This window comes from Pagrus pagrus (genome assembly GCF_965226575.1).
Source record: "Pagrus pagrus genome assembly, chromosome: 4".
Lineage (NCBI taxonomy): Eukaryota > Metazoa > Chordata > Actinopteri > Spariformes > Sparidae > Pagrus > Pagrus pagrus.
In genome coordinates this window covers 26,932,143-26,954,232 of record NC_140188.1, presented here as the reverse complement: position 1 = coordinate 26,954,232, position 22,090 = coordinate 26,932,143, and the positions used below count along the sequence as shown (strand labels likewise).

General features: G+C 41.0%; 2 protein-coding genes across 3 annotated transcripts; both read right to left on the bottom strand.

The window, feature by feature from the left end:
* Nucleotides 1-666: 666 nt before the first annotated feature.
* Nucleotides 667-13,137, bottom strand: rinl (Ras and Rab interactor-like). Of its 2 annotated transcripts, none has more exons than XM_084351611.1 (11): nucleotides 10,942-13,137; nucleotides 10,481-10,690; nucleotides 8,275-8,386; nucleotides 7,642-7,714; nucleotides 6,203-6,291; nucleotides 5,999-6,081; nucleotides 5,133-5,364; nucleotides 4,131-4,838; nucleotides 3,701-4,018; nucleotides 3,469-3,600; nucleotides 667-2,720 (listed from the first exon to the last, which is right to left on the bottom strand). In XM_084351611.1, the coding sequence occupies exons 2-11, from the start codon at nucleotides 10,658-10,660 to the stop codon at nucleotides 2,254-2,256; spliced, it is 2,394 nt and encodes a 797-aa protein (XP_084207737.1). In that variant the 5' UTR covers nucleotides 10,661-10,690; nucleotides 10,942-13,137; the 3' UTR covers nucleotides 667-2,253. The 2 variants fall into 2 exon arrangements, with proteins under 2 accessions (XP_084207737.1, XP_084207738.1); XM_084351612.1 differs by having other exon boundaries at nucleotides 10,481-10,646.
* Nucleotides 13,138-13,252: 115 nt separating this feature from the next.
* sirt2 (sirtuin 2 (silent mating type information regulation 2, homolog) 2) lies at nucleotides 13,253-22,036 on the bottom strand. Its single transcript, XM_084351613.1, has 16 exons — nucleotides 21,888-22,036; nucleotides 21,684-21,727; nucleotides 21,410-21,458; nucleotides 19,802-19,912; nucleotides 19,623-19,664; nucleotides 19,403-19,509; nucleotides 18,923-18,979; nucleotides 18,697-18,765; nucleotides 18,479-18,608; nucleotides 18,333-18,392; nucleotides 16,937-16,992; nucleotides 16,757-16,833; nucleotides 16,559-16,610; nucleotides 16,400-16,467; nucleotides 15,633-15,699; nucleotides 13,253-14,233 (listed from the first exon to the last, which is right to left on the bottom strand). Exons 1-16 carry the CDS (start codon nucleotides 21,901-21,903, stop codon nucleotides 14,093-14,095), a joined length of 1,146 nt encoding a protein of 381 aa, XP_084207739.1. The 5' UTR covers nucleotides 21,904-22,036; the 3' UTR covers nucleotides 13,253-14,092.
* Between the last annotated feature and the right edge of the window lie 54 nt (nucleotides 22,037-22,090).

Genomic DNA, 22,090 nt, shown 5'->3' with positions numbered 1-22,090 from the left:
CTTCAACAGCGACACATGCTTATACTTCAACTGCAACTTCAAATCTTTAACCTTCAACTTTGACTGCTACTTTAATTAATTTTGTTTAAAGCAATATTATGTAACTTTTCTACCTTAAGATAACAGCTTCAAAATCATTTTGATAGTACAGAAAATTGCACAAAATGCCAATATCTACATAATGTTGCTTTAAGAGTCTTTCCTTCTGGCCACTTCACCTCCTGAGATTCTTTACACTCAAACTGTCATTTCAATTTATATCAGTGCTATGCCTACCTGACAAACTTTGAATAGTTTTAACCTCAACTGCTCAATTAATTCTTGTCTATCAATTTTCAACTCAGGTCCCTAAACTTCAGCTGCCATTTCAACTTTTCCATTGACAACAATTGCTACTTCAACTTCTTTTATTGGTGAATCCTATGCAGTCAATTCGACTTCTGTGAACCCACAACACATGTACAGTATCTTTCTAAAGTGTGGGTACTGCATTCAATGTTGTGTATCATCATGTGCAAAAGGGGAATGTCTCCTCCTAACCAAAACATACCTGCAGGGACCCACCAGCCACACGGGTTACAGCACTTGTTGACATAGTTTCTCTATTCAAAAACAGCATGAACGTATTCAGAGTTTATTGTTTTTTGCTTAATATATTCCCCCGTACAAATACAGCGCCACCCTAGTCAATTAGTTAAAAAACAAACCTGTGCAAGCTGTAACTATAAGCTCTACATCTTAAGGTGGTTTAATGCTGCCCTCTGGTGGTCCAAAGGGAGACAGCTTTTTGTCAACTTTTTTGGGACACTTCAGGGGTAGATGAAGTCAGGATCAAGCAGAAAAGACACACCTATCTCAGTTAATGTGTTAAAAGGGTCGCAAACAGCTGCCTACTTACACATCCAGCAGACACAGAGTAACACTATCACTCATTCTGACTTGTGTTTCTGTCCATCTGATGACTGTAATACCAATATTCACTCTCCTTTTAGCATGCAAGCTGTGCAAGAAAAACTGTTTTATTAATACCTTATGAATTTACTCTTTTTGCACATTGTTACTTTAATATTAATACAAAATTACAAATCAGAAATGACAGTAGTTGAAAATAATCATCATATAAAATAATCCCATCTCATGTTGCGCCGCCTCCAAACACAAACTCTACCAGTCATGACAATTTATTTAATAACACAAGGCGACAGATCTCTAGCTTCAAATAATATCACTGTAAGCTTATGTTTACACATTTCTGAGGAAACAGTGGATTGATGGCTGTTGACCGGCAATATATTATTAATTGATCAGTGTGATCAATTATTAGATGTAAACCCAGGTATCAGCTGATCCTATGACACAAATAAACTATTGTCAACTTATGTACAAACTCCTCTCTTCTTTACAGTTACCGGCAGAACCCGTAAAATGGAGCAATCGCCAACTGTGGCCCCTAGACACAAGTTATTGCCTCAGCATGGACTTAACGAAGATTTCTACTTCCCCAATATTTTTAAGCTGCCTTAAGCATTATTTTCTCATTAAGATAAGTGTTAAATAGCTCTATTATACAACAGTAATCAGTGTTATCGAGTGTTTGGTCAGCAACCCAAGTCTCTCCACCTCCTGGTTATGCAGTAAAAGAGAAAAGAAACTTTCTGGTAACCCTGCCCACTTTATCCAATCAGGACAGAGAACTCCACAAAGAAGCGATCCTGTCTGCCGGTCAACAGGCCGAGAGCAGGATCCTTCTGGCAATGGCAGAACATAGAAAGGAACAAATTCCTGCCCTCCAGGTTACACTACCAAACAGGCCAAGTGATGAAAAGCACTAGAAAAGATGGAGGCAAAGAGAGCTGTCGAAAACACTGCAAAACAGACAGGAAGTTAGCTAAAGTGATGCTTACAGCAGCTTTAATTTCAAACGGTTTTAGATCCATGTAGAAGTGAAAAAAAAATCCAGTATTTTGCAAAAAAAAGCTCAAATTTTTTGAAAAGTAAAGATATTTCTGTATCCCTTTCAAAAATACCTTCAGGTTTACCTCAGGACCCCTGGAGGAGTCTCGACCTTCAGGTTGGCATTTTTAATTTAATTTTTCTTCTTTGGCCTCTGTAGAAGAGGAATCTGAGGTTGGTTCATGTGGCATGGAGAGTTTGACCCACTGAGAACATTGTTTGGGATGGCCTGACTCAAAAATGTGTTGCTGACCGGTTGCTATTCTTTGCTGCTCAGGTCCATCCTTCATCCTCTCTCAGTCACAATCCTCTGTGGTTCTCTTCTCCTACTGTACATAGAGCCAGTCCCTCTTCCTGTTTGTCTCTTACTACGTCCATCTGATTACAGTCTGATGCTGGAGTGGACATCTGTGGTTTGTCCTCAGCTCCTCGTCCACTGCTTGTCTCTTCGTTCAGCGGCTGCAGAGCCTCTGCGGTGCTTTCGGTCTGCTTCTGTGACGCATCAATATTAACAGGATCAGATTCTTTCCCACTGTCCTCTTTGCTTTCAGTTTCTGAGTTCTTCACGACCTTCTCCCGACCCGACAGCCTGCGAATGGTACGTCTGTGTTTGCTGCGGCGTGATTGGTTGCAGTGCAGGGTGCGCCTGCGATGCCATTGGTTGAGAGAGTTTTGGGCTTCGACGCTGAGCTGACGGGCGGGCAGTCGTGGCTGGAAGCTGCTGATGTAGTAAAGCGAGGCGTATAGAGTTGTCAGGTAGTAGCCACCTGTTGATATAGGGAATACATACAAAAGTCTGTGATTAGTGATGTAGCAGCATCTAATTGTTTAATTAATTAATTTATTTATTAACTGAACAAAATTGGCGGTCAAACCCAAACCTCCATTTGGAGACGAGAGCTGAGCTGCACCAGCTGTTTTGTAGATGCATCACTATGTTTAGAGTCCTTCCAAATTCTATGTGACTACAAGTTACATTCAAATCATCCATTTACTTAATCTGGCTTAAAACTTTAGCAGTGAATTAGCTGGGAAATGTACGTATGACTTTTTATTTTTTATTTGCACATTCGAACATAGAAATATGTGTGTTTTGGTGTGAGTAGTGTTCATGCAGTTTAGAATGAGTGAGAAAAATATGATAATGCCAGCCTAGTTGATGTCATGCGGTCATTTAGCAAAACGTTACTGGCATATTCTGTAATTTGAGGTAAATTGTGTTCTTTTGGTGGATTTTAATTCAAAATATTTTAGTTTACATTATAATAAACAGCAATTAATAAAATGTTGAATCATATTAATAAATAACACACATGTTTGCAAGCCAACAGTTTTAGTTTTATCAGTTAGCTAGTTACAACAGCAACAGTTACACCTGGAAGTTACTGGGTGGTTTCTAGAACAATAAGTACCAGCCAATCACAGCACAGCCATGCAGGACTTAATGAAAGAATCTTGGGTAAAGAAATAACACAATCTGTCCACTAAAGTGTGGTTTGATCACATCTGCCTTACCCTCTCCCTGCAGCTGTGTAGGGTCCAGCAGCTCCATCATGTAGTCTGTGTCCAGCTGTAAGGTGAACACGTCACTACGGAGCAGCACCCATGTCAGGCAGGGCAGGAAATCATCTGCCCCAAACACTTTTCCTGCAGGAGAGGAGAGGAGAATGTGGACTTAATTCTGCCAATCCAGAGACAGACAGTTATAAAAGTATTAATCATAAAAAAAAGAAAAATGCCTGGTTACCTGAGCTAGCGTTAGCACTCATGCTGTGATAGATGCTCTTGCAGACTTTGAGCAGGATCTGGACCTTTTTGTTCGGTGAGTAGGCCTCGTGCACACTAGTCCACCTCTGCTGGATCCGCTCCAGGGTGACGGAGTCAGGAACTCCAACTCCAGCCGACCCCCCTAGCTCCTCCATCCCCTTCTTCTCCAGCACGCGCAGGTTGTTCTGGAGACGCTTGAAGATACCGTCTTCAGTCCGGGAGGAAAGTATGCAGGAGTAGAGGTGTGTGGAGACAGGCTTCAGAGCCACCTTGTGGAGGGTAAGCTCTACCAAGGACTCTACAAGAGGGTCAAAAGGTATGTGAGGAGGAATTAGAGGAGTACTTAATATTGATCTACTGGGTTGCATGATAATAACACAACATGTTCTGTCAATTACACACTCACTCACCGATCTCTGAGTCGTTTATGTCAGTAATGCTGTCCAACAACGCCTGGATTTCTTGGCAGTCCAACAGTGTCTCCTTCAGTGACGTGAGCGATGACCTCACTTCCTGTAAGAACTCCATCCCCATGACCCCGCTGGAATCAGCGCTTCTCTTCAGCGTCGTCTCCACAAATTCTTTCACAGCCTCTGCAAACGGCTCACCTTTCCGCTCACTCAGCTCCTGAACACGATTGGTTAGTCTTTTTTTCTGACTCACCAGCCCACCAATGGCCTGACCCACCGCTGACAGTCGATGTATGACCTTGTCAGCCAACCGGTGAGCGCAAGGGTAGTGCGGGTTAGGGCTCGGCGTTTGGGACTCCTGCTCTTCTTCTATGCTGCTGATTGACAGCGAGTCAAGCTCCAGCGACGGCGGCTGGAGCAAAGAGGAGGGCCTGGGCGGGGGCAGCCAGACTCCGTCTTCAATCCAGGACACCCTGTGAGGAGACTGAGGCACAGTGCTGCCGGAGTACTGCGGCTCGAACACTGCGCTGTTCAGGCTTCCAGGGGTGGAGGGAGTAGATGGAGGAAGGCTCTCTGTACTGTCTCTTTGAAGAAGGCTGGAGGAAGAATCTCTGCTGGGCCTCCTGAGAACCACCCCGGCAGGAGACGCTGTAGCTGACGGGGCTGGGGGGCAATTTGGTGAATCAGCTGACTTGGCTCTGGTTAGACCTGGACCAGGAAAATGTGGAATATGAACACCATGTGGTTTCTGATTTCAAGTATTTAATCCATGACGGAGCACATAGAACACACTAAGGGACGCACTTTTACTTGGTCTAATTTTCCCAAAACTTTCAAATGAAACTGCATGAGTTTGCTTTTGTGTTTAAAAAGGTCACTTTAGACAAATCAACTAATAAAAAGATGTTTCCATTTACCCCCAATAGATTTAGCCAAGGTTCTAAGTTATCTATGTCTAAGTTTTCATCATCAAAAAAAATTCGTTCTGCGTCATATCCTCACTTGAACTCTCCATCGCGACAGCAGAGGGTGCCTGGTCCAACGAGATGGCTCGTTTATTTTGTAGCCCCGCTCCTGCCCATGTTCTGGTGGTGCTGAGGCGTCGCTCTCGTCTGTAATTCGATGGCTGTGTGGCGGGCTGTGCAGCAGTCGCCCTGTGGGTCAGCCAATCATCTCCATGTTCACGAAGGTAGAGGGGATTGATGATACACAGGGCCCCATTTGTGGAAGTCAACTAAGGAAAAACACAACAATGTAGGCTTGAATCAGGCAAGAATTTGTCTATTTATCCATCTATCAGGAGTAATTTGGGGTTCAGTATCTTGCCCAAAGATCTGGATCTGGGGATCAAACCATCAACATTCCAATTAGTGGACAGACTACAGCTGCCTTCCTGAACCATAGCCGCCCCCAAGGTAGTTGCTAGCATTTTCTGGCTGTGGTCTTGTGCTGGGCAGCTACTGTACTGTTACCAGACCTATTTAGCAGAAAACTGCTAATTTCTGTGTCTGAAAATGATGCTCATGAGCATGGAGAATGCGGGACAACAAAACCAAAACAAAACAATGAGCTTAAAGAGGCTAAAACACTGAATAGCAAAAGGAAAACATTATTGCTGTTGAACCTTTGTGGGTTTGTCAAAATGAGCGACTCCTTTTAAATTAAACATTTGAACCATTGTTGATATAAAAATATTGAATAATGCAACTTTAAGGTGCTGAGACACATGCCGTCTTGCTTGCAAACACAAGGAATTCAGAAAGTGTTTCCCTTCTGAACACCAATCTTATACAGTATCTTACCATCACCTGTACTTTTACACACACAATGTGCAAACACACACACACACACACACACAGAGTATATACCTGTATGGAGCACATTACGTTGCTTGGCTCCCTCTGGGTCATTTCATCAGTCTGCTGGTCAGGGGGTGTGCAGAGCCAAGTTTCTGCATTAGAGAAAGGTTGTATGAATTAGGCAGCTCTTCAAAAATGTCCTCCAGGTTTAGTATTTGCGACGTGGCTTGCGGGAGTTGAGACGAGACAGAAAACAGAGGTGGAAAAACTCACTTGGTTCAAGTTGAGCGAGGCAGTCTTTGTTCTTATCGGTTACACCATAGATCCAGCAAGGAATGGAAAGACAAACAGCCAACACATCCCTGACACAGACAGAGATCAAATAAATGTGTTAAACAAACAGAATCAAGAGGTCTGCACAGATCTCGAAATGGCCACAATGTTGCTAATAAGATGTTGGAGAAGCCCAGCGTTAAAATGGAGGCTCAATCACAAACATCAAATTCATTAATTCGAACCTCAACATCAACATCCAGCAAACAAACAGAAAGCAAACCAGATTAAAATAGAAATGCTAACATATTAAACAACAACAGTGTCAGTTAAAGGGGCAACATGTTAAAGTTTTAGTTGAATCAGTCAAAAATTGTCAACAGAATGTGAAGAAATAGCAGTTTTGAACTTATGCTGTCTATGTATTGTGTTGCAGAGACATCTACCGAAGTAAGCATGCTAACCAGCAAGCCCTGGCTGTCCCCGTCCAAAAATCCTGCGCTAGCAGTGTAAACACCAATACTCCCCTGATCCCTGAGCTCCCAATCTGAACTGCTAGCTGCACGGCTAACTCAGCTAACGTGCTAACAGCAGCTACAGTTAGCAGCACTTAGCTGTTATTCCGATGATATATGATCCCCCTTATTTGTTTTGAGTGTGAATTTGACCGATGGCCAATTCTTACATAATGCACCTTAAATCATTTGCAAGCCGATAGTGGACAGTTATTTAGTACAGACTTAAAGCGTCCAAATGATGAATGGGAATTTAGTTTTAGTTCATATTGTAAGAGCTTCAAAGAGACTGCAGCACCACCACTAAAATAAGTCTTGTCAGCAACCAGCCAGTCACTGGAGCGAGTTCCAAATTGACCAGGGTTGTAACACAGATGTAATATTTGATGGTAACTTTCCAGTCAAGGTTTTAAATATAAACAGACACCAGTGATCATTACGTCTCTCAGACTGGCTGTCACCAGTAATAAATCTAAGGGTTGAGTGGTGCAGCATGTCTGGAAATTACGTCACCGTAATCCCAAATTGCAAGAAAAGTTTAATCAATAATCTACTTCCTCCAGAAGAAAAGGCAAGGATTTCTTTTTTAGAAAGAAAAAGTACATTTATGATATAATTTATAAACTAGATCACCGATGTGGCATTTAATGAAAATGTGTCATCGAGCCAGATGCCAAGATACTTGAATTCAGCAGCCGTTACAATAATCTATGTTTTTGATCTTGAAAACACCAATAATTAATTTTTATCATCATAGAGATCCAGCTTTAGATTGATACGAGCTTTCTTGAGAGCATTAGATGAAATCTGCAAGTTCTCGATGGCCAGTTGTACAGAGTCCACAATACAATATACAGTGGAATCATCAGCATAAAGATGGGCCGACAACAATACAAAGACATAAAAGACACAGCAGGTTCTTACCTGGTCAAAGAGTAGAAGAGCACGAGCTGAGCCAAGTCAGAGAAAGAAAGACGAGATTCGGCCAGCTGGAAGACTGATGCAGGGAAACAGAGAAAGGGTGGGCAGATTTAGTCGCACGACAAAACATACATTCCTGGAAACACACTGAAGCTTGAACCAGGAAGGTCTAAAGGGGACTTTCACACTAGCCTCATTAGCCATTATGTGTGATATTTTCTGATAGTGTGGCTGTGGTTTGGTAGGTTTGTTTCAAGTCAGAATGGTCTCTTGTCTCTTTAACCCGTAATGTTAGCTATAGTGCATGCATCTGCAGAGAAGTAAAAGTAGCACCAATAGGTGTGGATATAATTTGTAACTGAAAGGGAGTTCACAGTTTAAGGAACCAGAATTTGCAGTTTGAGAGCGACCAGGAGGTGTGTATCTGATTACCTGCTCATGTTTGTGCTGCTGGCATGCTCAAGTTCAACAGCAGAAAGTATTTATTACTGAACATGTCTACTCTAGTCAGTGTCAGAGGACAGACTGAGTCATAGAACAACAGCTAAAAGTGACAAAGTGACACCTCATCACACAAACGCCCCCATACAGAAAGAGAAAGTATAGCCTATGTGTTTGCATGTGGTTGGTCCGTACCTGTGTCTGTGCTTTTGATATTATAGTCAAGAACTGCTTCATTTTCTCCTCCAGCAGACACACACAGCAGGCTGGGCTGAGACGTTGCAGTGTCGCGAACAACCAGGAAACTCTGGAGGGAGACACACAGTGACTCATTTTAGCATCTGAAGTGTGACGGAAGCTTGTCGAGCCGGTTTTCTCTTCAACATTCACGCTGGAAAAGTGCACGTTGTGGCTCATTGGCAACCAAGCCGCAAGGAAAGGAACGCTGATGAGTTCAGACAGAGCGTGGTGAAAATCAGCACTGCGTCAGAGTTTCCATGACAAGATTTGATCTTGAAAATTTGTCATGATGACGTGAAAGTCATTTCCCACCATTAATAATTGTTGGTCAGTTCCCGCTCTTAAAGCTGATAGGACCTATGGGCAACTTATCTCTCATAAATCTGCAGACTCAGTTTACAATCTATATGTCAATTTGTAAAAGATTCACCAATTATTAAGGGTTACTAATTGTAGAAAAGTTAGCAAACATGTGAATCAAAGTCAGATAATGGTAAATGGGTTGTTTGTTTATGCTGCCATATTTTTAAATTGTACATAAGATATTAGATTTAAAAAAATACTTTGAACAGCCACAGTTGAAATACGTTTTTACACTGATAATAACTTTGCTGTAACTGTAGACGCTCTGCTGGCAGAGCCTCTCGATCTGATCACATCCCCTTCTTTGGAAACAGTGACTAAAACAGAAGAGGCAGTTGGTTTGGACATGATCAACTTGAGTAAGACGAAGCACATACAATCCCAAATACAGCAAATCAGCGGCTCAGTCATGTAGTTACATCACCACAACTGAACTCAGAGGTGCTCTCAAACACTAGCACGCATTTATACACACACACACACACACACACACACACACACAAAGGAAGTGGCTTTCATGCTCAGAGTACACAGAAAGTTTTCGCCAAACTTCAAACACAGACACGTAGCGGGCCAGTGGAGATATCACAGGAACAAATAATCCTGTTGATTCATAATGGCAATGTTAAGTCACAGATTCATGCGAAGACGCACTGGAAACTACTCAAGCTGAAATAAACATTTTTATGAACTTTTTTGTTCAGCATTTCAATTCAACAAAATCAGCAGGCCTACAACCAACAGGAGGGACATAGTACTCAACTCTTAGCCTTTCTATGACGGTCTCTGCAGTAAAAACAAACTCTCACATCTTCCCTATGATTTAACACTTATTTGCTGCCTGTTACGAGTTTTGCATTTCAGATAAAAAAACGAGCCCTTTCATGTTTTTCCTCAGACCTACTCACATTCTCTCTTTGCTGCAGACGTATCCATTTTGTAATGTCATTTCCCTCACATGCGCACACTTTTATTCAACGCTACTTCTGCATTCAGCGCTAAAAGATGTCCCTGTCATCAGATAGTCACACAGAAAAGGGAACTGCTTTCATGTGCATGTCAGTGTTCAGTGTGAGAATGAAAATGTAAGCGAAACAAACAGACATCCCTTCTGTTTGTCTGCTCTGCTCGTTTGAGATCCAGCTTGAGGATACTGAGTTTCATATAATATAGGATGGGATGGTCTTAGTTGGGTTACTTAAAAATGAGGGGTGAATTATTTGAATTACCAACCTTCTTTCAGCTCTCAAATGTGTTAACAAAAACACAAACATTAAACATATTTTAATTCAATAAATATCCATATCTATAATTCAACAAGTTATTTTACCCCGTGTATGTTGTAGGATATATCAAAATGTAACAAACAGAGCTACTGGACAAAGTGGGAGACCATTGGTCCATTTAGGATCAGCTGATAAGTTTTTAGTGATTATACGGATTTGGGATTTCTGTCATAATTCTGTACGCTTCAGGTAAAATCGAACTTTCATTGTGATAAAATATACCAGGCAGGTTTCAGCTTTTTCCAAAGAGGAGAGTTATTGATTGTTACAGAAGGTTTACACTCAAAAGGCAATGATCAAGACGTATATTGCATTCAATAGATTTTAAAGTTTTAAAGTGTCAGGAATGTCCTTGACGTGTTGACAAGTGACTGATTTACTTCACTGAATTCTCTAAACACGTAAAGAAACAAGTTATTCACCCTCATATTGAAGAATTGGTCTCACATTACATAAGAAAGTTAAGACTCCTTGATCGATTGCTTTTAGCAGTGAGGAGGGGAAAAGCTCACCCCAGCAGGTGTTCCACGGATAGCAGCGTGGGCCTCCTCTCTATCCCACGGTGCCCTGGGGCACCAGGCCTCCTGACAGCCCCTCAGCTGCTCCAGCAGCGACAGCCTCCTCCTGCTGCTCCTCCACGGGATGGCTGTGGTCCCATTGACTGAACTGTGAACCGCCCTGGACACAGACATATGGACGCGTTTATGTGCACGTACAACCGTCTGTATACATGCACATAAACAACAGATCGGTGTGTCAGTCAGACGGATTGGGAACAAAATAGATCATGACTGCTGGTGACTTCATGCATATAAGGATAAAATACTGACATTTTTTATGGAAATGTTGAGTTTCATTTAAGATTTTGCTTTTTAAACATACATTTGAAGTAATGAAACCAAAACATCACTAGACTTTTAGAAAAGCACTTAAACACACGTTTACTGATTGTATGAAATGAGTTGATACTTACATGTGTTGGTCTGGCTCAGTTAGTTCTTGTATCTTCTCTCCTCTACACTATTGGCACACTTCTGCACATGTTGCAATCTTCCCTCTTGAACTCTTCCTTTCTGCACGACGTAAAATGTTGCTTAAGACCTCAAAATACCAACAGGGCTTGAAAAAAGGAAGCTCTCGTACATCCTCAAGAAGTTTCCTGCTGTATTGTGTAGAGCGTTTTGTATCTCAGTTGTCGTACGGCTGCCATGCTTGCCTCCTTCTGTCACCTGCACATGCTGGCATCTGATGCACTTTCAATTTTCATGTGAGCCGTTCAGCTGATGTTTCATCGCAACCTCCTCTTCACCCTCGCATCCCCTCCCCTCAGGTCTGCATGTGGTTAACCCAGCTCTCAGTCAGAAGACACTATGTTCTGTAAAGAGATACAGGTGCCTAATTTATCTCTCTGCAGCTCTGTTTGTGTCCTCAGCTCAGAAATGGTGAATGTAAAAACTGCAAATCTGTCCTGAATGCACTTCACCACAACTCTGAAATGATCTGTTTGGTAGATTTTATCTTGCAGCTGAGGAAGAAAAGCACACAAAGAAGCATACACTTAGCTTTGAAGTCATCAGTAGGAGATAATGCACAGAAAAAAACTGTAGCACTATTATTAGAAGAAGAAAGTACACTGGCTCGAGTGACTGCACAGAGGTGTTTCATGTCTATTTTATCTCATGTGCATGTAGGTGGCTTGCTGGCTGTCAGATAGCCCTGCCTCTCACAGAAACCACAGAGAGACTTGTAGTTGGTTGGTCAGTATTTCCGTGGCAAGTAGATTCACAGTTCCGTTTAAATGAAATGCTATCAGACTTTCTGTTTAAATCATTTCCTGCCAACACCATGATCTGTACTATTGCAATGGCCAATATTACCTAACTGGCATATGATCCCTTTTGTCCTGTCAAACCGGAGCAGAAGGGCAGTATCTTAAATGTTTTAATCACATGCTTTGAGCTCTGCTTTTTTAAAGTATTCTTAACAACTGTAGAAGCTGCCTGAAGACAGGCACACTTTTGTTAGTGTAGATTTTAGCATTGCTAACGGCATGGCTCTCTCAGTTGGCCTGTCTGATGGTCCAGACTGGAACGTCTCAACAACTATTAGATCGGTATCCATGAAATTCTTTGCAGACATTCATGGTCAAATCTTTAATATCTCCACTACTTCTGTTTATGACCAAATACCTGTAAAACTTACTTGTCACCATCAGATGTACTTTGTCTCCAGTGCTAATTTGCAAATATAGGTATGCTAACATGCTAAACAAAAAGGGTGAACATGCTAGACATTGTACCAGTTAGAGATAACAGACTACAGACTTTAAAGGCGGTGAAAAATCCGGAAAACGTGTTTAAAACTGTAAGTAGCCTAAGACTTATGACCTAGAGCAGTTCAAACAACATCATCTTTAACGTTAGCATATTTCAATGTATGAATCAGGGTAAAAAATAAATAAATATACAAAATAAAAAGTGGCCAATTAGAAGTTAAAGTTGGCTAGTGCCACCTCAGCCAACCATCTGGTGGACTGTCACAGCTGCACTACATATCAACAGTCACTCAACCTTTCCATTGTGAAACTACTGTAAGGGAATATGTGTGTGTGCGTTTCCCTTTTCTCAATGGTTCAAAGAGTTGGAAAATGTGATGTGATGATTTATTTCTGTGCACCAATCAGAGTTCAGCAATATCTGAATCAAAACGTGCCGACAGTCGCAGGGCTGTTTGCTTATGTCTCCAGATGGCTGTCATTAATAAAACTGCACTTACACCATCTTGATGAAGTCAGTTAATTGATTTTTTTTTTCTTTAACTCATTAATATTTGATGTTAAAAATAAATATTTAAGATTTCAAACTAGACTTTCAGGGTCATTAAAATAACATGTATAGAGATACCCATTGGCTTCTTGGACACGTGAAGCTTCAGTATTCAGTACCGCAAAGTTGAACTCCTCTCTGGCACAATCTCAACTAAAATGACCATTATCAGCTTTAAAAAGGTCAGATTTATTGCAGAATTTAAGTATTGTGTTCCATTATTTTGTACAGATGGTAATATAATTGTGTCCCTCCCCTGTAATTGTTTTATTTCATTACAGAACAATTCATGCCTTTTCAGAGAGCCCAGGCAGTTTCCTATGAAACAACATTTTAGCAATTTTAGCAATTTTAGCAATTCTTGTCTTTTATCCTTCTTGTGTCACGGCAGCATTTTATCCATCCCTGAAGATTTAAAAAGGTAAAATGAATGAAGGACAAAGTCACGTCCAGACTGTAGAGGGTGCAAAGTTACTGTTATGTTTTCGTATCATGTACAATTTGTTGTTCATCTGAGAACATCTGAAAACATCTGAGAACATCGTGTTAAAAGATATTACAGAAGTCAAATCAAGTATAAGCAGAAGGTTAACATGAAAAACAGCGTTAATTTGAACATTGTTAGTCTCACATGACCAATTTTCCTATTGTTATATTTACAACTACCTCAGTTCACTCATCAGGAAGTCTCTGACCAATCAGGCCAACAGTATTTGGCTTGGGGGGGGGGGGGAGAGATGACAGATAAAACAACAGCCTGATTATCTTTTGAGGAAGCTTAAACTGAAATCAGATATTGAATGAATATACCGAGTTGAAGTGGCTTGGCCCAAATCACTCCATCAGATGTGTTCAATAGTTAACATTGTACTTTGTCCTATAATGCAGCAGAGAAATGAAAACCCTGCTGCGGTTTTGGAGATTTTAACTACTTTCCACAATCTGAGATCGGCACGTTTTTCTGAAATATAGATATGTCTGAACAATTCGCTGTCTACTGCGGTAAAATCTGCTGAGACAGATGTGAGCTAATGCAAAAATATAAAACAAAATAAAATAAAATAAAGGAAAGTAGATTAATAATCAGTAAAGTGCAAATAACGTTTACAAACAGGACAGGAGCATACAACACAGGGATGTCCTGTGAGATCATTCAGAAGAATTAAATGTCCGCAGATGGAAAATGAGCTTCATTTCCAAACAAAAACCCTTGCACCATAATCTCCCTTTAAGGGCCAACTCCAAACTGCGACACCACTATCAGTAGCTTTTCTGAAGAAAGGGAGCTTTTGTAATGAGTTACTCCTCCTTTTTGGTCTCTGGTGCCACCGATGCAGAGCTGGCCTTGGCTGCAGCTCCTTTGCTCTCACTGCTCTTTTCGTTCTTGTCCTCGCCGTCAATCCTGGCATGCTCCTGCTTCACCAACTCTTCCAGCTCTGCCTGCAAAGAAGTGGAGTGGCAAAACAAGGGATTTAACACGAGTAAGGCCTGGTGACACGGAGGACAGAGTGGTGAGCGGAACGATGAATTATTACATATAACAGCTCATGCTTTACGTTTATAAAAAAGCCCCTCTGCAGTGGTGACTTAAGACCACAACATCACACAGGAAAATCAGAAATAGGTTAGGCCGACGTTTAAAAGCTCTCACCTTTTTTTTTTTGCTTCTGCTGCAGTTCTTCACTCACAAGACTTCATGACAACCACTGGTCGTCTTTGCAATAAACTGTTTGCTGTATATTTAGACGGATCAGTGTGTCTACATATAGCTTTGGTATTTCTAGAGGAGCTCTACTGATATAACAATTATTTCATGTTCATGATGAATGAAGCTTAAAGGTTTATTTGAAGTCTTTCTAAGAGTAAGATGCAAGTATGGACAGCAGTCTCATGCTTATACGCTAAATATGAAACAAGAGCCAGCAGTGGTTAGCTTAGCTTAGCATAAAGACTAGAAATAGGGGGACACAGCTAGCCCGTCTCTTTCTAGATTTAAAATGGATCACCTATACAAAGCTAAAGCTTATTGTTTGACACACCGCTTCTAGTTGGTTTAATCTGTACACAAACAGTTGCGTGAAAACATCTTGTGGTTACACGGAGCAGCATCTCCGCTGCTTGCTGGGCAACCTCAACATGAGAACAACAGTCAAAGGTGCACCAAAGCTGTTGTTCACCAAGGAATAGTTCAGCATGAAACCATAAATAGAACAATAAAATGTGTTTTTTACATTTCTGTTTTTGTTCAGATTAAACAAACTACTGAAAAAGACGTGTTAATTAGTGAACTTAAGAGGTGTTGGTAGATGGTTCTTCCATTTCTGACAATATTGAACTCTAACTATTTGTTTTTATTACAGAAATAGTTGTCCCCCTGCAAAGAGAACTAAAATCTTGATAATGATTCTCAAAACGATAGTATGTTAATTTAACATACCAGGGCAGAGTACTGTATGGGAAGAGTCAGTTAGAAAATATTAAATTAAGCATTAATGATAGAGTATCTGTAAGGAAACTCAGTCTGTGTTGCAGGATATGGTGAGAGCTTAGAATAAAATTAATTAAAGACAGGGGGAGCGAGAGGAATAACACCTACAGTAGCATACAATTAAAAATGAGATTGTGCTTAACTTCACTGACCCCTAAGAGGGAAACCGTGATAGAACATTGCGTTTCAGTTAATTAGAAGTGGGCACATTGGCCTAATTACCTCCAGACTGAAGAGATTACACTTAACTTAGAATAATGTGTGATTGTACTGTAGTACATGGACTGCGCTAAAACAAGAAGTACGACCTGAAATGAGTACTGGATCTATGAAGATGACAGTGAAACTTACCTTCCATCCCAACAAGTCAGCGAGAGCCAAACAGCCGTCATCACATGTACTGATGTGAGCTACATCTCTGGAGAGAAGGAAGAATGTCACTATGTTAGAACCTCTGCATGGCTCCACACCACTTCCTTATTTGCAGCACTGGTGCACATACATTACTGATGCTGATATAAAATAAATCCCATTTTAAGTGTTTCTTCTTTAACATCTATTAAGTGGTTGATAAGCCAGTAACATGCACTTTGTTATATGTGATGCATCATCCTTTAAGTAGTCTTCATCACTGTTACCAGATTCCCTGCGTGTAAACCTTGAAAACTGTTGGCCTGTAGGGCAACTTTTTGTGGCCCAAATTTACTGTGCTGTTACATTATTGACATAACACACACTCACACACACTTGAGCATCAAAGTGGGGAATTGTAAAATTGTGGTTTCACCTTCCTAGTTGTTGCACTGTCACATATGACTGGACAGTTTGTCAGTGGTACCTTGAAGTTAAATGGTAAGTATAGCAGAAATGTAGTGCAGCACTAAGTATCTCACTAAATCATCAAATGCATAATGCTTTGGGACCCTCTGGTGGTTAAAATGTAAACTGCATGATGTCAGTTAAAAAAAGACAACATTAACATGTTTAATATTTAAAGAGTATCAATCAGTATTGACTAGTTTAGAAATTTTTAAAAATCATATATACGTTGCAATGGGAGGATAAAGGTAATATAATAAAGCAGTTGGAGAGAAGAAGTAGCTGCATCTCTGTATCACCTGTACGCCTTGTCTGAGTCAAAGTCCATCCCTCCTCCAAAACCCAGCAACCCCAGCAGAGGATCAGCCTGCACAGAGAAACACACAAACAATGCTGCACAGATAGAAAAACAATGGAGATAAAGACAGAAAAGGGTTGATTGAGGGGTGAAGGTTCACCTGTCCTGCCTTCTCCATGTTAATGAGCAGTCTGGGGCAACTTTTTGAAACCCTAAAAGAAAGAAAGAGTCAAACAAACATTTACTTAAACATGCCAGTGATTCAGCTGAAATGCAAAGTCCCACTGGCTTGTAGACTATGTCTGATTATTCCTGCAGCAGTGCAGCTTTCAGGAATATGAAACTTGATCTGCAGTACCTGCTGACTAGGCCTGCAAAAGGTTGGACCTGCAGAGACGTCCCCATGACGATGAGAAGATCACAGCGAGGAAAGTCCTGTCAGGTACATAAAAAAGGTGAGAAGAGTTTATTTCTGCAGAGGTGTTGCAACACATTCTCTTTGAACATGCATACTTATAAACCGTCATTATGTGCTCACCATCTTCATTGAAGTGAAGAACCGGGCGGGTAGATTTTCCCCAAAGAAGACGATATCTGGGTGAAGAACAAGCAAGGCACACTGAGATATATGGTGACGCAGTTATTTAGCACTGAGTGTGCCTTCATCTATGTTCCAATTGTTCCGATTCTTTGGTCAATGGCCGTCCACCGCAAAGTCCCACCCTCTCCAATCTCACATTTTTATTAATATCAGTCAACTAACCCACATGCAACCACTTCATAAAGATTTCAAATCTGCAAAGATGTTAGAACTTCTGTGATAATGTGATGATACTGCTTTGATAAATGTACTCTTTTCTAACTGTATGTCCTCTGTTATATTACAGATTCACCTGCTTACTTTAAAGAGAATTAAGTTTGAATAATTTACCTACACTCCTGTAAGATGGACTGCACAATAGCTGTGTGTGTATATGCACTCACATATGCTCACAGACATACATTAACATTTGAAACCTCCAAGTACAGTCCAGGTGAGGAACAAGCTCACAGGTAATACTTCTGACACAGCTGCCTAGGCTACCAACATCGGCAATGAGTACGGGCAGGTTCTCCTCAGTGTCCTCAAGTACTGAGGGCGCTACCTCCCTCCCAGGTAATCTACTTGGACCGTGACTGCTGCAAGCAAGACGGCGTGTCAAAGATGGCTGCCTGATTTCAGGTATAAAACTGAGATGTAATTACTAAAACTGAAAATAACAGTAACACAGCAATGATATGTTTTAGTCGAGATGATTACAACAACATAGCGTATTTAAGATGTGAAATAAATCTTTATCACAAGAGTGGGGACAGCTCACAGTTCGCCTTGACATCTGGAACCTGATGCTCAACATGTGTCCTTGGTTTGAGTAAAGGCCGGTTTGGAATTGGTCTCAGCCACGTTTGCCCTAGCTCTTTCCTTGATCACCTCATGCTTGGCACGCCGACTGATACTCGTCGCCAGCGATTACTTGGGTCACAACACAGGACGCTGGAGTCACACGCCCCTCCAGCGCTAAACCTTCTGGGTGAGGTGTTGCCCTCCTTGCACTCGCTGTGTAAAGACTTTGGATGTGCAATTTGACACAGAGCACCGGGAATTCCAGCCCCTTTATACAGGAGACGCATCCCCCTCAGTTGCTAGAGAAGGGCTTGGGACAGCACAGGCTATTCAAAATGTGGAAACGCTTCACGAACTTGCGTGTCAATTTGTGAAGCGTTTCATTCTTGTAATGTACAAAATATATTAAATGGTACACAAAAGGGTTTGAAGAATGGAAGGAAGATGGAAGTATAGGAAAACTACATTCAGACAAGTAGGACAATGCTCACAGAGCAAAAATAAACAGAAAATAATTGAAAACCCAACAGAGAGACAAAGATCCACTGACCTGGCTTGACCAAACTGCTGCACTTGTCACATTTGGGAATGTCATCAGAAAATATTTTTTCTGAAAGGCAGAGGGAGGAGGTTAAAGTCCTGAACGCCTCTAATCACAGCTCAAGCTCCAGCATTTAAAAGGCAAACCAAATACACCTTTCATCCAGTCCAGGTTGTACTCCTTGCGGCAGCAGAAGCTGATACAGTGAGAGGTGTAAAACGTTCCGTGAGCTTCAATTAGATCGTCTCCCTCGAGGCCGGCCACCCGCTCAAGAGTGTCAATATTCTGAATGAACACACATATTTTAATGTCAATACAACAACAGAAAGAGTTGATGTTCAGCATGTGAAGTTGAGACTGTTTGTTTTCCTACCTGTGAGTAGCAGCGTCTCAGGAGCCCCTTGTCCTTCAGCAGCTTCATGAAGTAGTGACAGACTGTCGGCTAAACACCGATGACAGTCAACCACAAGAAAACAAACAGCTGTGAGTACTTTGATTGTTTTCTGAAGTTAGATTTTAAGCTTAAATGTTCGATGTGGTATTTAACACAGTGATTTCATTTTTAACATTTATTTGTGGCGGCAAGAAGTGTTTTATACCTTAAACTGTCCTGGGTAAAGCTCCCTGGCCAAGGCGAAGAAAGGCTCTGGATGTTTCTGAGATTGAAGACGAAGAAAAATGTTACATGTTATTGTAGTAACTGGAAAGGACGGTTGTCAGATGACTGTACAAGTGTATACTCAGCAATTAGCCATAGTGGCCAATAAGTATTCGCCCATTTGACTGAAAAATGGTCTGAGGTTTTAGTGTGCACTGTTTCTGTTTCTGAGTTCAAGTCCCAAACCTTTTCAACCCAAAATTAGAATAGTCTTGGCGTTACACCACATGCAAAGAGAAATCCATGAGAGTTAGCTTAGTTATACTGTTGATTAAACAGGTTATAATTAAGGTTCAAACATCAATAATCTAATTTAAATCCTAAAAATTCAAACCAGACAAGGATTTTAGAGCCTGAGAAAGCTGTTATAAACAGTAGTGTGTCATTCTTTGAACTTCCAAGAATGCAATCTTTTACACACCTTGAAGTAATCTATCTGGAAGATGGCCTCCGGGTAAGGCAGGTTATATTTCTGCAAGTTTGCATACAGGCCAGTTCCAGGTGAGCGGAAATCAGGGATCCCAGCCGCTGTGGAAGGACACAGTCTCGAGGGTTACAGATGAAAAATTAAAGAAAAAAAAAATATTTAAAGTAGATTAATATCTTTAAATGATCTGTTACATTCAAACTGAGATACTCACATGTGGATATTCCTGCTCCAACCATGCAGAGGATGTTTTTACCTGTGTGGATGCAGAGAAACTTCTGACTTAGATCAATAACAAATGCATTATTATAAGAGGCTTGTAGATTGAAGAAAATCAAATTAACTGTAGTGAGAAATAATGGATGAGCAGAATGGAATCAGGAAAAGACTCACATTTTCCACTCTTTATGTATTGGGCCACTCCTTCCAGAGTCAGCTCATCCAGGACTTTGTCTGGTGAGCCGAGTCCCAGGGTGCTGGAGAAGAGGTTACGCAGGAAGTCCACTGGCAGGAACAGCAGAAGACAACACATTTAAGAATAAGCAGAATACAACTAAACTCATTTACTCAACTATTGTAGTGAAGTACAATTTTTATGTTCTTGTACTTTACTATTTCCATGTTATGCTACTCTAACTTCTACAACACCACATCAAGGCTAAATTTCATGCTGCCTTTGTTTGCTCACACTGAGCCAAGCGGCACCGGCATGAAGCTGCTCCTGTGTGTCATTTCACACAGCATGCCGGCGTTGAGGAACAAAAAGAGGTGTGACAGTACACATCACATCGAAATCTGTGTGTGTGTGGTTTTTAAAAAAATATGTTTCTCCTGGTTTCCACCAGTTAATCTAAATATGTATCTGCCGGCTGTTTACATCATCATATGGATGCTGTTGTAATGTGTTGTGATTGAGATCCTGACCCACCACATATTCTGGAAAGTAACAAAGAAGTTTTCTTGCTCTTAATTACATCACATAATCGCAATCAGTAAATAGCAGACCCTGTCTGGATCTCAATCACAAGGAGGGATGCTTATTATTTAACTGTGGGAGCTGCCTGGCTCTCACCGCCAGGGACGCTGTTTTTCAGGCAGACAGACAGGATGACAGCCATTTTTCCACGTATAAATTGGATGAGGGCTCATGTCTCTCCCTCTCCCGCTCATGGAGTAAAAGAGAAAAGACATTTTCTGGTACCCCTGCCCACTTTATTCAATTAGGACAGAGAACTTCATAAAGAGGCGGTCCTATCGACACGTGAACACGTATAGAGCAGATCCACCTGTTTCCTGATATGTCTGCTGATTACCACTTCACATTCATGTGGTGACATAGAGAGGAGGGAAGGGATTACTAGCTGTAAAACTGATGGAACGTTAGCAAAAAATGATGACCATGTTAACAGCAGCTTTAATACCAAATATAACTCAACTACTAAATTATTATGTATTATTATAGATTACACTTAAACACAGCATTAAAAAGTAGTTCAGTTAGTCTCACATTTACCAGCTGCAACATTAAATAGAAACATTAATGCATCAAAAATGATCATCCACAAATATCATATATACGATTCTGAAATAAACTTCTGTGCATAATGAGTACTTTTCAGTGCTTACCGTTTAATTTGATGCAAATTCTTTAGTACTTTTGTTTTGTGAATGTAGGACTTTTACTTGTAAGAACGTATTTCTGTACTGTGGTATTTCTTCTTTTACTTAAGTAAAGGTCTGAGTACTTCTTCTATGCACTGCATACAGATAAAAGCAGTAGCAGAAGAATCTACTTAATCTAAATGAGCTATGAATGATAATAATAATGTACCAGATGTAGTATTGACTGAAAAACAGCTGTCAGAGATTAGTACTTTGTATTTAATTGTAGTGCCCCACTCTCGGATATGTGTGAACAAACAAAGGCATCCCAGTTGGCATTGCCCCCCGGGGACAAATAAAGTTTTTTGAATTGAATTGAATTAATTGAATCACACATACTCTCTGTGGCTCCTGCAGCTTCCTCTTCACTGCTGTCGTCGGACTGCTCCTACAAAAGGACACAGTACTGGCATTAAAACAATGACTGTATGAGCAGTAAACCATTGTGAATTGCCGTTTCCTTATTCTGACATCTGCGTTATGAACGTGACAGACAATGACTGCTATGTTTGGACAGTTCAAATCTGACAACCGGCTAAGTAACAGTAACCTCACGGTACGTGCTAACGCTCGTTAGCTACCCTCATAGCTGCAGATAAAGTGGCTTTCTTACCTCTGGTTCAGGTGTAACCTCCTCCTCTTCTTTTTTGGGAAGCTCTACAAAGGCGAAATTAAATAACACGTCAAAGTCTGCCTCAATAAATATTTCCTCATGTAGATGGTCGTGTTAGTTGCCTAGCTAGCTAGACTAGCTAGCGCGGTGTAAAACCGTCTGTCAAAGTTGTAACTCAATGTTCGCATCAGACAGTCATCTTACCTGATGCATCAGACATTTATCTGCCTACTGAGACCCTTTCAACACAAGGGTCCGAGTGACAATGAATTTAAAATCAAGATTTTACAAAGTTACGGCAATTATCCGCTGCAGTTGGAGCTCAGCTGGGAGGTCTTGTTGTTGTCCGTCAGAAACACTGTCCGTGTCTTTTGTGACCCACTTCCAATAGCAATTGGTTCCTACCG

What these genes read in the sequence shown, in the direction of transcription:
- rinl (XM_084351611.1), bottom strand. Translation starts at nt 10,660, where the DNA reads ATGTCTGTGTCCAGGGCGGTTCACAGTTCAGTCAATGGGACCACAGCC. An exon ending in TATCAAAAGCACAGACACAG is followed by an intron (nt 7,715 to 8,274) that starts GTACGGACCAAC and finishes TCCCTGCATCAG; the next exon opens with TCTTCCAGCTGGCCGAATCT. An exon ending in TACACAGCTGCAGGGAGAGG is followed by an intron (nt 2,721 to 3,468) that starts GTAAGGCAGATG and finishes CTATATCAACAG; the next exon opens with GTGGCTACTACCTGACAACT.
- sirt2 (XM_084351613.1), bottom strand. An exon ending in TCTTCACTTCAATGAAGATG is followed by an intron (nt 16,834 to 16,936) that starts GTGAGCACATAA and finishes TGTACCTGACAG; the next exon opens with GACTTTCCTCGCTGTGATCT. An exon ending in ACATGGAGAAGGCAGGACAG is followed by an intron (nt 16,468 to 16,558) that starts GTGAACCTTCAC and finishes TTCTCTGTGCAG; the next exon opens with GCTGATCCTCTGCTGGGGTT.